The 19,299-nt window shown below is 36.8% G+C and overlaps 1 protein-coding gene across 6 annotated transcripts in view; it reads left to right on the top strand.

Annotated features, from left to right (window-relative positions):
* TAB2 (TGF-beta activated kinase 1 (MAP3K7) binding protein 2) overlaps positions 1 to 18,976 on the top strand; it is a 90,885-nt gene extending 71,909 nt beyond the window's left edge. For all 6 annotated transcript variants that reach the window (XM_053222123.1, XM_053222120.1, XM_053222122.1 and 3 more), the window contains 4 exons: positions 4,156 to 4,316; positions 4,533 to 4,626; positions 5,946 to 6,026; positions 16,923 to 18,976. In XM_053222123.1, coding sequence (XP_053078098.1) covers positions 4,156 to 4,316; positions 4,533 to 4,626; positions 5,946 to 6,026; positions 16,923 to 17,065 — 479 coding nt within the window. In that variant the 3' untranslated portion in view covers positions 17,066 to 18,976. The remainder of the gene's footprint in view (positions 1 to 4,155; positions 4,317 to 4,532; positions 4,627 to 5,945; positions 6,027 to 16,922) is intronic.
* Positions 18,977 to 19,299: the final 323 nt, after the last annotated feature.

Genomic DNA, 19,299 nt, shown 5'->3' with positions numbered 1-19,299 from the left:
TCTTAGAGTGGTACCCGAAGTGCAAACTATTTATTTTACTTTAGTCCTTTTACTTCCGACCTTTCTGTGCTATGATGGGTCCCCATGTACTCAGACTTCCTAATATGATCAGCAAGTCTCCACATGATCTGATAAAGGGCAAATAGTAAACTATGTCTGATTTTGCAAGCCATGCAGTTTGTCACAGCTATTCAGCTCTGCTGTCGTAACACAATAACAGCCATAGACAATAAGTAAACAAGTGAGCATAGCTGTATTCTAGTAAAACTTTTTTCACAGAACCGGCAGTGAGCCATACTTGTCCAATGACCATAGTTTGTTGGCCACTTGTTGAGAGCCTTGTTCTTCCACACCATCACCACCCTCCCCACCACCACCATCACCCCCCCCTCCCCCCCCCCCCCCCCGAGTCTCTCCTACCTCTGTAATGTAAGCTCTGCAAGGGCAGGGATTTTTGCCTGTTCTTTGATTTGACAAGTAGGCTCTCAACATAATAAAAGAATGGGTGAGTGAATTATATTGTGTGTTTCTTATGAACAGTATATAGCTGAATTTTAAAAATTTAGTGTGCTGATCTCTTGTATCTAAACAAATACATTTGATTATTTTTTTTTAATTTTTTTTTTCAACGTTTATTTATTTTTGGGACAGAGAGAGAGCATGAACGGGGGAGGGGCAGAGAGAGAGGGAGACACAGAATCGGAAACAGGCTCTAGGCTCTGAGCCATCAGCCCAGAGCCGGGCGCGGGGCTCGAACTCACGGACCGCGAGATCGTGACCTGGCTGAAGTCGGACGCTTAACCGACTGCGCCACCCAGGAGCCCCCAAATACATTTAATTAAATTGCAGTTGTGATTACTGATATATCTGGGATTATTCTTGTCATATTTTTTTTTCTACTTCTTTCTCTTTTTTCCTCCTTTCCTGCCATCTAAGTTTAATCAAATTTTCATTCTCCTTTTGTTCAGTCTTTTTATTTAGAAGCTACATTCTATTTAGCTTTCTCTAATAGTGATCCCTACACATTTAATGTGTGTGTGTGTGTGTGTGTGTGTGTGTGTGTGTGTGTGTGTGTGTGTTTAAGTAGGCTCCACGCCCAACCTGGCGCTGGAGCTCACAACCCCGAGTTCAAGAGTCACATGCTTTACCGACTGAGCCAGCCAGGTGCCCCTAACATGTAGGTTTGGTTTGGCAACATTTTAGAGTATTCTTCCTAAATACTTTCAAGACCTTAGAATGCTTCTCTGGGCTTCATATATCCAATTTCTTGTTATTTCTTAATGTTTTAGTTTTACTTTGTTTTAAGCAGTTTATGCCACCCTGCCCACTGCCATGGTCTTTCCCCTTTTTTTAGAGTTAGAACTTTAGATTTATTCATCTATTCTTTCCTTTTGTATTAATCTCCTTCTTATCAAAAAAAAACATTATTAGTAGTTCTTTCAGCAGGAGCCGGTGGTTGGTGAATTCCCCCAAACTTTACCTGAAAATGTTTATGCATCCATGCTCCGATGATTTAACTAGATGATCAAGTTATGCTATTATCTTTGAGAATCTGTTATTTCTCTTCTTTAGTTTTAAAAGCTTTTTCAGCAAGCATCTCTTCAAAGTTTGCCACTTCCTATCCGTTGTCTCCTTCAGGAACTCCTTTTTTGATTTATGTGAGATTTTTTCACCCCTCTTTCATGTTTTCTGTCACTTTATCTCTGTGTTCTGGGTAGTGATCTTAGGCTTATCTTCCAGATCACTAGCTGTGTCTTTGACTGTATACAGTCTACTGTTTAATCTGTTTGACTTTTTCATTTCAGTGGCTACTTTTTATTTCTAGAGGTTGTTGATGGTACTTTTGCAAATCTGTCTCTTTTATTTATAGTATCTTTTGCTGTATTTTTACGTACGCTGTTATCACTGTAGTCATCTTAGGCTTTTATATAGCTTCTTTCAGACTATTACATAATCTCTCAGTTTGGGGGGGGGCTCCTTCTAGGCCATGGATCCTCATGGGAGATCATTTTCTTGTTTGGTCAGACTTGTCTTTTGAAAGCTTCTCTTTATGGAAAGGATGTTTCCTCCACGGATCGCATGGTAATAGCTTCCTGGCGGTGCAAGTGGCTTGTCACAGCAGCTTGCACTTGCCTCTGCCCGCCCCTCCCAGCAAATCACCAGCCTGGGGCTCATTGGCGTCAGTATTTCTCACCCTGAGGTTCTCTCTCTGCCCTTAAGATATAAATTTTGACCACTCAGATGTGTTTTAACTTGGGCTTCAATTTCTCAGGAAATCTCTACTCATCCCTGCTTCATAAAGAATACTGAAGAATATCGCAGATATGTGTCTTGTTTTTGAATGTCAGCATAAATATCAGCCATCATCTGGTCATCAGAGGATATTAAAGGATTTAGTCATTAGGGAGAAAACTGTCATTAAATTTAAGAAATGCTACTTTTAAGTAAAATAATCACTAATTTGAGCAAATTTCTAATTAATGCCCCGTGAGACATGTTGTTGGCAGGTGGTTAGAGTTTAGAAAGTATGTTATTCCCCATTTTCCTTTGCTCTGTCCTTCATTCTTACTGCAGTCCTGCCTCCGTCTTTTCTTCTCTTCCTGTCTCCCTCAATAACAGCCCACATCCTCATCTTCTCTTAAGAAAATAAACCCTACCGTAGAATTCTTGTATTTTGGAAATCGAGAGGTAAAACTGCAGTTCAAATAAATAAGTCAAATTGATAAAAGCCTGACAGAACAAGCTTGATAGGTAGGGATGTACTATAGACACAGCGGGTTTTCAACCAGGAACATGTGTACCTCCAAGAACACCTCCCTGCATTTACAGAATATATATTAAAATGGAAGAAAGGTTAACAGGGTTTTCATGTTTATCAGAATCAGCCATGCTTTTTAAAACTTGAAACATAATGCCCTAGTATTTATTTCTTCCAATTAATAAGAAAGGAAAATTACAGAGGGAAGCATTTGTGGATTATTACAGTGTCAGATTTTGTTGGGAAAAATTCTCTACTGTTTAAAGTTAATTTTGAAGTCCTTGATCCTAACAGCCTCCCAGACTCCACACCCTAATTCTGGTTCTAGAATACAGTACTTGACTGGCCTGAATATGTCTTAATATGCCATAGCCTTTTCCTTATTTTTTTGATTCTTAGAAAATGAGGTTTAAAAAATTAAGTAAAATAAAGAAATCTCAGTTTAGTTTAAGATGACTGTTTAGCATTAATCCAACCTGTTTAATCTACTTGACTTCTTCATTTTAATAACTATTTTTCATTTTTAAAGATTGTTAATTGTACTTTTCTAAATCTGCCCGTTTTCTCGTGGTAGAATCATCCCACATTGCCTTTTTATAGAAGTAGATAAAGGCGTCTTCACTTCTAGCCCAGTATCCTAAAAATCAAGGCCCACATTGCCCAAGGATTGATCACAAGAACACACACTAATTTTTTGGCTTAATAAGGTTTCCCAAGCAGCTTATCATTCATGCTACAAGATTGATTGCATACTTTCTTTCTTTAAAAACCTTAGGAAAATATTTTCACAAAATAGAAGTGATTTCTTTAAATGGTATCATTTTTACTTCGTGATTTGAACAATTTAATGTTAGCATTTAACACTTTAATGTTAATATTCATGTGGATTGAAATCAGTCTGTCTTATTTGTTGGCATTCATCAAAATGGATTTGGCTTAACCCACATTCTCTTCTAAAATGTCCATAAAGTGTTCACATTAGAATACCTTATGCATAGTCCAAACATGTCAGGCTTCTTGGAGTAGGTCTTATCTTTCAGAGGGTCAGACGCAAATTAAATAAGAGTGAGGAGGTTAATTAACTAGACCGGAGCCTTTATAGAAGTAATAGGCTATAAATGCTGGCCTTAGCCACAAAGTGGGTTTAGCCAAACCGGTTTTTTTTTTAATTTTTAAATGAGTAGCAACATTTGTCTGCTTAAATAATTAAAATAATTTTCAAGTTACAATTTTTTAAATTTTAAGTGTTCAAACTCAAAATATTTTGTTTTAGTGTATCTTTGGGATTCCTGGCATACTCTTGATTGTCACAGAAACACTATTTGTTTTCCCAAAGCTGCTTAAAGGTTAATTGACGGAAGTGAGTGGGTCCTCATGTTTGCTAATATGTGTTGCAGCTCTGTTGGTACACCAGAAGGCCAGGATGGAACGACTTCAAAGAGAACTTGAGATTCAAAAGAAAAAGCTGGATAAACTAAAATCTGAGGTCAATGAAATGGAAAATAATCTAACTCGAAGGCGCCTGAAAAGATCAAATTCCATATCCCAAATACCTTCAGTAAGTCTTTCTGTAATTCTTGTGACCTCTGTGCTTGGGAACATGAGAATAGGCAATCTGTCAGAAGTATAAAGAGTTGATCTAGTTTTCTAGAAATGCTCCTATTAACTCAGACTTGTTTCTTTGCCCTTACCTTCCCTTGCCAAACTCCACGCTTTCTTACCTAATGATAAGAGAATCCAATGTAGATCCTTCTCACACGGAATTATTTTTCAGCTCGAAGAAATGCAGCAGTTGAGAAGTTGTAATAGACAACTCCAGATTGACATTGACTGCTTAACCAAAGAAATTGATCTTTTTCAAGCCCGAGGTAAAGTTCAGTGCATACTCAACTGAAATTCATTGTATTAATTTATCAACTCTTTTCCTGTGGCTGAAAACAAACTTCTCAGTTGTAAGCTTATTGTCTCAGATTTGACTTTGGAGCCTGATAGTACTAAAGAACTATTGTGTTTTTCTTCCCCACCCCCACTCCAAAAGAAATTATATATTTGGTTTAGGAGTAATTTGATAAAATTTGTATTATTCAAACCCGCTTTAGTCGTGTGTTAAGGGAAGACAGTAATTAGTATGTCTGGCTGTGCCATCAAAAGTATTACTGTTATGTATTAGTAGAATCTATAATATTTATTGTAATATTTATTAAGATTAAAATAGAGGTATGCCTATGTCTCTTTCCTATTGCTGTTTTTCCTTTTACCTCTCAAGAATCATGCTTTTTTTAAAAAACATAATTAAAAGGCATCCCCACCCTAATGGCACTGTCTTAATTAATAAAAGAGAGTAAAAGTATGGCCTGTACTTTTTTAGAACAACATATTATGAAGCTTGAGCTATTAGTGATAAGCCATAATTGCTTATTGTAGTAAAAAAAAATCTTGACAGTTTAATTCAGTTCCATAGACAGCTGAAAGGAAATTTTATAACTTAAGCCTAATTCTGAAGTTAGGGAAACAATAGAATGTATGAAATGGAAAAGATAGAAAAAAGGAAGGAAGCCAACAAAAAAGAAGTCCTTAATTACTCTTGAGTGTGTGCCAAAAATCCATCAAACTGAAAGATGGTGGTTGTGTTTCCTTTTAAAATGTTAATAAGTCATGTTTGACATTCATAGAAAATGCCATATTTAACTTTAAAGAGAGAAAAAGGAATTTAGTGCCGGTCTAGCAACTATAGTTTTTGAACCTGTTCCTTTTATTTAACATCTGAACCATTATATTACATTAGTGTAAGGTTTTAATACGTATTTGGAACCAAGCTATTTATTTAGTTGCTTAAGACCATGTTTGATTGTTTGAAATTATATTTTAAATTGTTACATTTTAAGTTATTTTAACTTGTCACATGGAATAGTGGTCTAGTTCTACATCTGTCACTGTCTTACAGTTTCATTTGGCTTCTTCCCTCATTTACCACTTAGACCTCTGTTGTGAGTAGTGTATTATACCTTCCTCAGCTGTTTTGACATCCTTACATGTAATTTGAGATTAGAAGTGCAAAATAAATGAAAGACATTTCTTCTATTTATACTGTGATCTTTTTTAGAAAGAGTATGTTTGCTTTTGAAAAAATAAAATTAAGTATTTTTGAGCTATAAACATTGATATATTTACTTTTTATATATTTCAGGACCACATTTTAATCCCAGCGCTATTCATAACTTTTATGACAATATTGGATTTGTAGGTCCTGTGCCACCAAAACCCAAAGGTTAGTGTCTCCATTAAGTGTGAAAACCATTACATCTTGAAAAACAAGATTTTAGAAAATTTTGTTTTTAGCAACCTTCCACTCTAGAAGTGCTTCAAACATTGGCATTCATGGATGAATTCATCAGGAAGATAGTCGCTTATTTTCACTTATATGCTGGGGATGGGAAAGGATGCAAAAGTGTTATGTACTTACCTCTTTAAAAGTAATATGCAGGTCCTTAGGATTCATTATATACCCCTCTAAAACAGCAAGTCTTGGCAAAAGAAATCATCAGGTACAAAAATTTGTACTCTTTAAAATTTTAGATAAATGAAGAGGAAGACACCTTAGGGAAGTTTACTTTTCGTGAGTATTCTGTTGATGCATAATTCTGCATAATCAAAATACTCTAAATTCCAAATGAATCATTTTTAAAAACTAAGGGGCACCTAGGCGGCTGAGTCGGTTAAGCATCTGACTCTTGATCTCAGCTCAGTCTTGGTCTCAGGGTTATGAGTTCAAGCCCTGCATTGGGCTCCACGCTGGGTGTGAAAAAAAATTTTTTTACCTACTATCATTTCACATCATTGATAATCAGACCATATGCACACCAAACCAAGATGTCAAAATAGGTGTGTGGATTTTTTTACTCTAGGAATTAAAAGAGAGAAATGATAACAAGAATGAATAGGTATGTTACTAGCTCTTTGGTTCGTTAGAAGACTTTTCACATTAGCACTCAGTGGAGTTCTCTCCACTCCATCATTTTTGTTTAAATATAATTGTATTGGGCCTAGCTGTACCATCTTTTTTTTTTTTTTTTAATTTAAACGTTTCTAAACATAGTTAGCTGGAATGCAATGAACTATTATTCCAGAGCAGCAAAAGTGAGATTAGGGCATTTGTCACAGTAAGCAGTGGTTAAAATACTACATGCTATTTGGATGTTAATTAAATAAAGAAAACAGTGGCATAGCCTAGCTTCTTAAAATAAACAAAGTGGGTATTTCAGACTCTGAATAAGTTGCTTTAATATAATCTTTTCACTCTCTTTCAAAAAGTAGAATTGTTCTTATAAAAAGATTCCTGTTTTACTTCTACTTAATCCAGTACTTATGTATTGAGAGTAGGAGGGAGTATAGACGGAAGGTAGTTGGAAAGGAGGTGAAATGGAATCAGTCATGACAGTTGTTGAAGCAGGATAAGTACATGAGGGCTTAGTTTACCGTTCTCTCCACTACTGTATATGCTTGCAGTTTTTTGTGATAAGAAGTAAGGAAACGTGGAACGGTGAAAGCAAAGGATGGGAAGCCTTTCCTTAAATTTACAACATATCAAGGGAAAGGGTCCAAGATGGTGTCCTAGGAAGACTCTGAACTTACCTCTTCCACAAACACACCAGATCTACACCTACATATGTATGGAGCAGTGCCACCTGAAGAAGAGCTGGGGGGCTCATTGAACAGCTCTGCACGACACAGGGTAGAAGGACCACGTAGAGATTGGAAAGAGAGATAGAGACACAGGAACCATGGGAACCCCACCCCCTACACTACAAACTGCAGTAGGGGGAGATAGCACTGAGGAGCCCACGCACAGATTTGCCCACCTGGCCCCAGAGGAAAAACAGAAGATAAAACAAAGATGTGTTTTAAAGGGCGACGGGAATATAAGTGAGGAAAGCCCATTTGCCAACCCTAGAGCATCCACCAAATGGTGAGGGAACTGCTGCAACTCTCTGGGGTCAGAAGTGCCAGCAAGTACCATGTTTACCTTCTCCCACCACTGTGGTAGCACAAGTGGGAGCAAAGTCTAGCCAACCTGCCCTCTCAGCAAGACTCGGGCCTCTTCCCACTCCAGTTCTAGCCATCCTTCCAAAATGGCCCCATGCGCCTATGCCTACCTGAGCTCCCGCCATTCCACCAAAGGGCCCCAATGCAGCGTGCACTGGTAGACGCCCAGCCTGCGCCCACTGCAGTTCCAGGCGTCCTACCAGGGCACCTCTGCGTGGAGTACCCTAGGTCTCCGCTCACACCTGCTACAGGCTCCAGCCAGCCAGCCAAAGCTGCCGGGCATACACATCTTTACGGGGACGTTCCTACACAGGGCCACTCCTTCAAGACTGGAAAAGGTCTTTTTTTTCTTTTGCCTAACTCATTGAAACAAACACAGAAAATCAAACAAAATGAGACAGAGGAATGTGCTCCAAACAAACAAAGACAGAACTACAGAAAAGGAACTAAATGAAACAGAAATAAACAATCTACTTGATAAAGAATTCAAAGTAATAGCCATAAAGATGCTCACTGAACTTGAGCGAAGAATGGATGAGTTCAGCGAAAACTTCGACAAAGAGATATAAAATGTAAAAAGAATCAGAGTTAAAGAATGCAATTACTGAAATGAAAAATACGCTGGAGGCAATGAGCAGATTAGAGGATGCAGAAGAATGGATAGACCATCTGGAGTCAGGGTAATGGAGAGCACCCAAACTAAACAGCAAAAGAAAAAAAAGAATGTTTTAAAAAAGGAGGATAGGTTAAGAGACTTCTGGGACATCAAGAATAGTAACATTCAGGGGCACCTGGGTGGTCCATTCAGTTAAGCATCCAGTTTCAGCTCAGGTCACGATTTCACAGTTTGTGAGTTCAAGCCCTGCATCAGGCACTATGCTGATAGCCTGGAGCCTGCTTCAGACTCTGTGTCTCCCTCTGTCTCTGCCCCTCCCCTACTCATTCTTGTTCTCTCTTTGTCTCTCTCTCTCTCTCTCTCTCTCTCTCTCTCTCTCTCAAAAATAAATAAACATTAAAAAAATAATTTTAAAAAATAGTAACATTCATATTATGGACATCCCAAAAGGAGAAGAGAGAGAGAAAGGAGCAGAAAACTTATTTGAAGAAATAATAGTTGAAAACTTTCCTAACCTGGGGATGGAAACAGACATTCCGATTCAGGAAGCACAGGGAGTCCCAAATAAAATAAACCCAAAGAGGTCCACACCAAGGCACATAATTAAAATGTCAAAGATTAAAGATAGATAACCTTAAAAGCAGTAAGAGAACAGGAATTAATTGTATATAGGGGAAAAACTCCATAAGACTCGGCTGATTTCTCAGCAGAAACTTTGCAGCCACAAGGGAGTGGCATGATATATTCAAAGGGCTGAAAGGAAAAAACCTACAACCAAGAATACTACTTAGCAAGATTATCATTTAGAATTAGAGAGGTAGGGTTTCCCAGACAAAACTTAAGAGTTCACCACCACTAATCCAACCTCATAAGAAATGTTAAAGGGACTTCTTTAAGCAAAAAAGAAAAGACCATAACTAGAAATAAGAAAATAATGAAATGAAAAAATTTCCCAGGTTAAAGCAAACTTACGGCAAAGATAGTTGATCAATTGCTTATAGAGCTTAGTATGCAGGCTAAAAGACAAAAGTAAAATCAATTATATCTAAAGAAAATTAGTTAAGGGATTCACAAAATAAAAAGATAAAGTATAATATCTACATAAAACATAGAGGAGAGAGTAAAAATGTAGTGCTTTTAGAGTATGTTCAACTTAAGCAATCATTGACTTAATATAGACTGCTAAATACTTAGGATGTTACATATGAACTTAATGTTAACCACAAACCACAAACCAATAATAAATACACAAAAAGTAAAGAGACAGGAATCCAAGCACAACACTAAAGAAAGTAATCAACACATGGGAAGAAAGCAAGAGAAGAAACAGAGAAGAACTACAAAACCAACCAGAGAACAACAAAATGGCAATAAGTACATACCTATCAGTAATTACTTTAAATGTAAATGGTCAAAATCCTCCAATCAAAAGAAATAGGGTGACTAGATGGATAAAATAACAAGGCCCATGTATATGCTCCCTACAAGAGACTCACTTCAGACCTAAAGACACTGAAAGGGATGGAAAAAGATACTCTGTGCAAATAGAAGCAAACAAACAATACTTATATCACACAAAGTAGACTTTTTTTTAAACATTTTTTTTTATTTTTTTTTTTTAACGTTTATTTTTGAGACAGAGAGAGACAGAGCATGAACGGGGGAGGGTCAGAGAGAGAGGGAGACACAGAATCTGGAACAGGCTCCAGGCTCTGAGCTGTCAACACAGAGCCCGACGCGGGGCTCGAACCCACGGACCGTGAGATCATGACCTGAGCCAAAGTCAGACGCTTAAGCGACCAAGCCACCCAGGCGCCCCTTAAACATTTTTTTTAATGTTTATTTATTTTTGAGAGAGAGACAGAGACAGAGACAGAGTGTGAGTTGGGGAGTGGCAGAGAGAGAGGGAGACACAGAATCCGAAACAGGCTCCAGGCTCTGAGCTGTCAGCACAGAGCCCAACACGGGGCTCGAATTCACGGACCACAAGATAATGACCTGAGTCAAAGTCAGATGCTTAACTGACTGAGCCACCCAGGTGCCCCCAAAGTAGACTTTAAAATGAAGACTCTAATGAGACAAAAAAGGGCGTTATGTAATGATAAAAAGATCAGCAAAAGGATATTACAATTATAAATACTATGCACCCACCAATAGAGCACCTAAATATATGAAACAAATATTAAGAGACATAAAGAGAAATTGATAGTAATACAATAAGAGTAGGGAACTTTACAACCCCACTTACATCAATGGATAGATCTTCCAGACAGAAAATAAGGAAACATTGGCTTATGAACAACCCATTAGATGACATGGACTTAACAGAAAATTTCATCCAAAAGTAGCAGAGTACATATTTTCAAGTACACATGGGACATTCTCCAGGATAGATCACATATTATGCCTTAAAACAAGTCTCAGTAAACTTAAAACTGAAATGTGAAGCATCTTTCCAACCACAGTGTTATAAAACTAGAAGTCATTTACAGGGAAAAAATTGGGGAAAAAACAAGTATGTGGAGGCTGAACAACATATTAAACAACCAATGCATCAATGAAGAAATCACAGAGGAAGTAAAAAAATACTTGCAGACAAATAAAAAATGGCAACACAGTTTCAAAATCTCTGGGATGCAGCAAAAGCAGTTCTATGAGGGAAGTTTATAGCAACATAGCAATATAACCTCAAGAAACAAGAAAAATCTCAGATAATCTAACCTTACACCTAAAGGAACTAGAAGAAACACAACAAAACCAAAATTAGTAGAAAGAAGGAAATAATAAAGATCAGAGTAGAAATACAATAGAGTCTAAGAAAAACAATAGAAAAGATCAATGAAACCAAATCTAGTTTTTTGAAAACATAAGCAAAATTGATAAATCTTTGACCAGACACATCAGGAAAAAGAGAGAGGACTCAAAATCAGCAATGAAAAGGGAAAAGTAACAGCCAACACCCACAGATATACAAAAGATTATAAGAGATTACTATGAGAAATTATATGCCAACATTTCGACAGCCTAGAAGAAATGGATAAATTCCTAGAAACAAACATTATTCCAGGACTGAATCAGGAAGAAACAGAAAATCTGAACATTTCAATAACTTAGTAACGAAATTGAATCCGGAATCAAAAAACTCTCAACAAACAAAAGTCCAGGACCAGATGGCTTCACAGGTGAATTCTGCCAAACATTTGAAGAAGAGGTAGTACCTATCCTTCTCAAACTATTCCAAAAAATAAAAGAGGAAGGAAAACTTCCAAGTTTATTCTACAAGCCCAGCATTATATCCTGATAGAAAACCAGACCTTTTAAAAACACTACCAAAAAAAAAAAAAACAAAAGAAAGAAAGAAAGAAAATTATAGGCCAGTATCCCAGATGAACACAGATACAAAAATCTTCAACAAAATATTAGCAAACTCAGTTTCAACAATACACTAAAAGGATCATTCACCACAGTCAAGTGAGATTTATTACAGGGATGCAAGGATGGTTTAAAATCTACAAATCAATCAACATGATATACCACATTAACAAAATGAAGCATAAAAACCATATAATCACCATAATAAATGCCGAAAAGGCATTTGACAGAATTCAGTATCTGTTCATGATAAAAACTTTGAACAAGGGGTCCCTGGGTGGCTCAGTCAGTTGAGCGTTTGACTCTTGATTTCAACTCAGGTCATGATCTCATGGTTCATGAGACCGAGCCCTGTGTCAGGCTCTGCTCTGAGAGCACAGAACCTTCTTGAGATTCTCTCTTTTCCTCTCTCTCTTAAAATAAATAAACATCAAAAAAAAAAAAAAAAAAAACTTTAAACAAAAGTGGATTTGGAAGGAATATACCTCAACATGATAAAGGCCACATATGACAAACCCGCAGCTAACATTATAATCATTGGTGAAAAGCTAAAAGCTTTTCCTCTAAGATCAGGAACAAGACAAAGATGTCCACTTTTGCCATTTTTATTCAGCATAGTACTGGAAATCCTAGCTGCAGATTCAGAAAAGAAAAAGAAAAGGCATCCAAATTGATAAGGAAGGAGTAAAACTGTCTCTATTTGCAGATGACATAATGCTATATATAGAAAACCCTGAAGATGCCACCAACAAAACTGTTAGAACTAATAAATGAATTCAGTAAAGCTGTAGGATACAAAATTAATATGCAGAAATCTATTGCAGTTCTATATACTAGCAACAACGTAGCAGAAGAGAAATTAAGAAAACCATCCCATTTATAGTTGCATCAAAGAAAAGTAAAATACTTCGGAATAAATTTAACCAAGAAGGAAAAAATACCTATACTCTGAAAACTATAAGACATTGATGAAAGAAATTGAAGACAACACAAACAAATGGAAAGATGTATCATGTTCGTGAATTGGAAGACTTAATATTGTTAAAATGTCTGTACTACCAAAGCAGTCTACATTGAGATTCGGTGCAGTCCCTATCAAAATACCAATAGTATTTTTCATAAAACTAGAACAAATAATCCTGAAATTTGTGTGGAACCTGAAAGATCCCAAAGAGCCAAACGAATCTTAAGGCCAAACCTGGAAGTATCAGAATCCCAGATTTTAAGATACGGTACCAGCACAAAAATAGACACATAGATCAATGAAACAGAATAGAAAGCCCAGAAATACCCACCCATATATCATCAACTAATCTACAACAAAGGAGGCAAGAATATAAATGGAGAAAAAATAATCTCTTCAATAGATGGTATTGAGAGTATTAGACACCTACATGTGTCTAAAGAAAGAAACTGGAAAAAAAAAAAAAAAAAGGAAACTGGACCACTTAAAAATAAACCCTAAATGGATTATAGACCTAAATGTAAGACCTGAAACCATAAAATCCCTTAAAGAAAACACAGGCAATAATCTTTTGGACATTGGCCTTAGCAACATTTTTCTAGATGTGACTCCTCAGGCAAGGGAAACAAAAGCAATATTGGGACTACATCAAACTAAAAAGCTTTTGCACAGCAAGGAAATCACCAACAAAATAAATAGGTAACCTACTGAATGGGAGAAGATATTCGCAAGCAGTATATCTGATAAGGGCTTAATATCCAAAATAGAAAGAACCATACAACTGGACACCAAAAAAACCCCACACATCATCCAATTTTAAAACGGGCAGAGGACCTGAGTAGACTTTTTCCAAATGCTACAAATCACTAATCATCAGGGAAATGCAAATCAAAACTATAATGAAGTAACACCATTCGGAGTGGCTAATCAAAAAGACAAGAAGTAAAAATTAAAAACTCAATTTGAAAAAGACCAGAAATAACAAGTATTGATGGGGATGTGGGAAAAAAGGGAACCCTTGTGTACTGTTGGTGGGAATTTAAATTGGTACAGCTACCATGGAAAACAGTATGGAAGTTCCTCAAAAACTAGAAATACCATATAGTCCAGTAATTCCACTGCTGGGTATTTACCCCAAGAAAATGAAAACATGAACTTGAAAAGATACATGCATCCCTATGTTTATTGCAGCATTATTTACAATAAGCAAAATATGGAAGTAGCCTAAGTGTCCATTGATAGATGAATAGATAAAGAAAATGTGGGGTGTGTGTGTGTGTGTGCGCGCACATGTGCACAATGGAGTATTATTCAGCCATAAAGAAGAATGAAATCTTATTCATGACAACATGATGGACCTAGAGAGTATTATGCTAAGTGAATAAATCGGAGAAAGACAAATACCATATGATTTCATTTATATGTGGAGTCCAAAACAGCAACAACAACAACAACAACAACAACAAAACAGATGCAGACTAATAAATACAGAGAACAAACGGCCTCTGGGGTGGAGGGAGATGGGCAAAATAGGTAAAGGAGATTAAGTGGCACAAACTTCCAGTTATAAAATAAGTAAGTCACAGGGACAAAAAGTACAGCATAGGGAATATAGTCAACAATATTGTAGTAACTTTGTGCGGTGACAGATGGTAACTACGTCATGATGAGCATTGTGTAATGTATAGAATTGTTGAATCACTATGTTGTATACCTGAAACTACTAGAACACTGTATGCCAACTATCCTTCAATTTAAAACATTCATAACATGTCAAATGATGAAATATGGCATATTATTATTTCCAAAAAAAGAAAGAAAAAAATTCTTCCTAGCTTGTTCGCAAAAGATAAAAATTTGTATGCTATTTTGGGGAAATATAGAATCAAACATTCTTCCCTTAGGGCTAAAATAGAGAATTATTTATTAGTTTCATTTATAGAGGTTTATTTAGTTAGAAATGATTTTACAGTTCTGCTTTACACTGCAGTGTTGTTTTTTTTTTTAACGGCTAAAATTAGTGTGGAAATCACAAGCCATCCTTTGCAATCCAACTTCCTCCTTTTAAATTCTGGTTTCCAAATACCTCTAATAAAAAGATTGGTAAGTTTAAGTACCAAATGAGATTGTGCAGATATAAGAAAACCATTGGAGATTTTTCATTAAAAAAAAAAAAAAAAAAAATTGTAGGTCCCTAGGGGCGCCTGGGTAGCACAGTCGGTTAGGCATTCAACTTTTGGTTTCAGCCCAAGTCATGATCTCACAGTTTTGTGAGTTCGAGCCCCCATCAGGCTCTGAGCAGGCAGTGCAGAGCCTGCTTGGGATTCTCTCTCTCTGCCCCTTTCCCACTCGCACCCCTTACTGTCTCTGTCTCTCTCAAGATAAATAAATAAAGCTTAAAAAAAATTTTTTTTAATTTGTAGTTCCCCTATTGATTACCTTAGATATCTAAATAATGAAGATAATGCTGGTGTTTAATAATAGATTAAAATGTTAATACAAATAGTACCCCTTCCTAAACACTTTTGTAGTTAAACAAAAAGGATAGACAAAGTTTTTTAAATGTGCCAGTTTTTTAAATGTTTTCTAACACCTAAGTGAGACCAAAATTCTAATAAGTAGGATGGAGGCTGAGATTAGAACAATTATTCAATAAAAGTGTTTCCCAAGTATGAAATGTGAAATCATTTTAAATGGTAAAATGTCAAAATAAATCTTAACTATTTATTTTAATGTGGGTAGGAAACATTAACTAGTATTTTCAGACCCTTGATTTTTCAAATATTTTCATTTACAAAACCCTTAATTAGATATTTTTAACTGACTCGATTTAAAGAAAATTACTGTATAAATAACACTTTCGGTTGCTCGTGCATATGGCAAAAATTGTCATGATGCCTAAAAATTGCTACCAATGCCTGAAAGTCGACAGTTTTGCAATAAAGTAAGTATTCTTTCAGACTAATCAGTAAAAAAGATGCTGCCGAAGGGGGACAGAATACCAAACATCACTTAATTATTTTAAATTTGTTATAAAAACTTGACTTCCTATATTTTATCTACTAGATACCGCAGTGTGTATTTTAGGTTATCTGAAAAGCTATCATTTAGTTACCAACTCAGTAGAGTAGGTGGAATTTGCAAATTAATAGACAGCATTTTAACATAGTTTGAATCTTTACATTGTAAACCTCAGCAGGAGATTCCAGCAAGCAACACGCGCTTCTTTTATCTTAAACCTCCCTGAATAATTTGCAGGAACTCTATCCTAACATTTCTAATGGGATTCCCACAAGAGTAGTTTCATAAATGTAATTTCATCTTAGATACAGCCTTGGAGGAATATAATTATTCTTGATATTTAAGGTACCTTAATCCTTTCAAGCAGTCTAGAACATCGGCCTCTTAGAGCTGCAGTGGCTTTAGTTTATGAGAAAGATCAGACCTGGAGGGTGTGTGGTTTATCTGAGATCACAGAACAAAGCCATGAATGAGTAGCAGACCCAGGAACAGAACTTCACCTCGTGTTCTTTCTACTGTTCCATAATAAGTAGGATTTTAAAATGAACTGAGAGATAAAGGATGGCAAAATGTTTATACTCAATTTGCTTCTCCAAGTCTATTGTTGAGATATAGTGAGGATTTGAGAAATTAGCTCATCTTTTTATTTTTATTTGTGTTGGTCAAGGCTTACATTCATTCTTAGCAGATAGAGGACGTTTAACAAAACGTCCATTCCTGGAAGAAAACAGAAATAAAAATACTGCTTCAGTGGGGAATGAAACTCTAGCATTAATGAGATATAAACTTTGTCAGTATTGCGGTACGATGGATACCTTTTCCCAGTCTTAAGGTGACATGGGAATTTGCTGTTGGGTCCCCTGTGAGTTGATTTCGGTTTTCTCCTGCTATATATAAATTGGAGAAAAGATGCTCTTTTCCCCTGAAGGACATAGCGGGGTGACCCCGTCATGTCCATGTTGGCTCCCCGGCACAGAGCACCGGCTCCCTAGAGGTTGGAGAGAACGGAGCTTTGTGTCAGTTTCGGGTCGAGGCTTCATTTGCTTGACAGGCTGCTTTCCTGCTGTGCAGTTACAGTGTCTAAAGTTGCCAGTAATTGATGACTTCGTGCTTTTTGCTTCTAAAATCATTCTTTTGCTTCCTTATAGATCAAAGGTCCACCATCAAAACACCAAAGACTCAAGACACAGAAGATGATGAGGGGGCTCAGTGGAATTGTACTGCCTGTACTTTTTTGAACCATCCAGCCTTAATCCGCTGTGAACAGTGTGAGATGCCAAGGCATTTCTGAGCCAAAAGGCCCTATATCTCTAAAACCACATCTGAAGTTCAAGAAACTAGTCTGTCATCAGGGGAAAAGTTTCACTGCTACATAGGATTTTGTCAAATTGAAGGTGTGACAGGATGGTGTTGTGCTAATGGTAAATGTCAGCCCACAGAGCTAATAATACCTCAGTCTAATGTCATGGGCAGTTGAAATTCATCACATGAAAGGTAATCTGCTGAAAGACTTGGTTGCCCGCTGCCTAACCATGTACAGTGTTACCAGTAGCCTGTTATGGATAATTCTCAATCTATTAATGCCTAGGTGTTCCCAGTACCTTTTCCCCCTCATGTCACTACTGAATTTTGACAGGAGGAAGGAATAGAACGATGGCTTTTTTTTTTAAAGCTTTCGGTGAAACACTACAAACATGAAGAAAAGGAACAAGGTTTAACTATTTAAAAACTGTTTGCTGCCGCATGGTGCCAATGGATGGGGGAAGAACTTCATGAATCTGTGGTACTCTTGGCCTTGTCTTTGTCTTCCCTGAAAACGTCTCCACTCTGTGAAGCCAGCATCTGGGCTCTAAAGATGAAAAGGAAAGCAGCATGCATTGTCTGTACAAACATGCAGTGAAATATCCCAAAGCTTTTCCTACTGTACAGATCTCTCGAGTCTGCTTTAAGTGATTTCTTTTCTTCTTTATTATTTTCTTATATTTCTATATGTATAGTGTAATAGTCTTTTGTTAACTAATTTTCTTTTTTCCTTTTAGTGATTAAGCACGATCATGTCCCTTTTTAAGCCTTACCTGAGAGAAGCAATGCCTTAAAATAAAAAAAAGCATTAATGAAATGAAGCTGTGCACAAAATAACCTTCCTCTACTCACTCTGTACTTTGCCCTCATGAGTGCCGATGTTCTGTGAAGACATTCAGATGCTGCCCAGTGAATTGCAGGAAATATTCCAAGACTTACGTCGATAAGTCACACTATCTGTACTGACTTCGGCAGTGGGTGGCACAACGGTGTTTGATCTCCCACAGGGAAGCTTAAAACAAAAGGTATTTTTAACCCACTGACAGAGCAACAAGGTTGAGCTTGCTCCATCTGCCTGGTGTCCCACAGAACTCTCACGGGAGATTACGATCGGGAAAGTACAGTTTGCAAAACCAGCAACAGCGGCCGTACCTACAGCCCTGGTGTGGGGAGAAGTTTAAATGCTTTACTGTTGGGGCAGTCCATTTCTAAACCTGACTTGGTGGCAGTATCATGCGTATTTATAAAACGAGGCTAGTCATATTTAGGACAACTGAAGGAAAGCTGGAAAAAAGAAAAACAAGCAAACTTGAACACTGAAGCAACCTCAAGCATCTCTTTATTTTGATGATCTATTTTTATAAGGAAAATAAATATTCAGATGATCGGGAATGTATATAACTAAATGAAATCAAGAAAAAGAAATAACAGTATGCATTTAAGAGCAGAATTATGAAATTATCTATCAGTGCTTAGAACGGGGCTAAGGGAAGTGCTGAAATGTAGCAAAAAGGTAGGAGATAATGTTGACTGTCACCCACTGTAAATGTCTGCAAATGGATATTTTTTAAATAGGCAGGATTATTACAGGTGATCTGTATGAATGTCAGAGCCTCGACTTCCGGGCTTTGCATCTTGTATATGGGAAGAAATAGGACAATCCTAGTTAATTAGCCCATAGACCCAAAGCCCTTACATTTGATACGTTTTGTTTTAAAACTAGGCCTTGTTTTTCAGCTTCATCTGCAGTTCTATGTGAAGATTGATAAATCAGTTTTTACTTGTTTTATTAATAAAACGTAATTTGGATATCTTGAGTTGATGGTTTTGTGATTTAGCTGGGTAAACTATCTTTGTAACAGATAAGTTATTTATAAAAATTAAAAAACTTATATTCTAATGTGGATTTTGTGACTTGTTTTTAAAGTTTGTGGGACAGAAGACAGTTTCTACCCCAGCCGAACATTTGATAGTTAATTGAAATCAGAGAGAACTCATTCCCTAGAGTCTTCTCGTGACAGATGGCATTCAACTGCATCTCTTGGATGATTTTTCGCCATTTCCTCAGGCTTCTTAACTAATGAAAGAAAGCAACCCTGTTTCAACTGAGCCAAAAACAATGTAATACTGCTTCTTTTTCGTCGTTACTGCTTTTCCTTTCATTTCTTTTTGGGTTTTTACCGTTTACCTCATTGGAAGCGTGATATCTGGGGCCATTAGGCT

This window comes from Acinonyx jubatus, chromosome B2 (assembly GCF_027475565.1).
Source record: "Acinonyx jubatus isolate Ajub_Pintada_27869175 chromosome B2, VMU_Ajub_asm_v1.0, whole genome shotgun sequence".
NCBI lineage: Eukaryota > Metazoa > Chordata > Mammalia > Carnivora > Felidae > Acinonyx > Acinonyx jubatus.
Note: the sequence above shows the minus strand (reverse complement) of the source record. Positions and strands in the feature narration are given on the sequence as shown.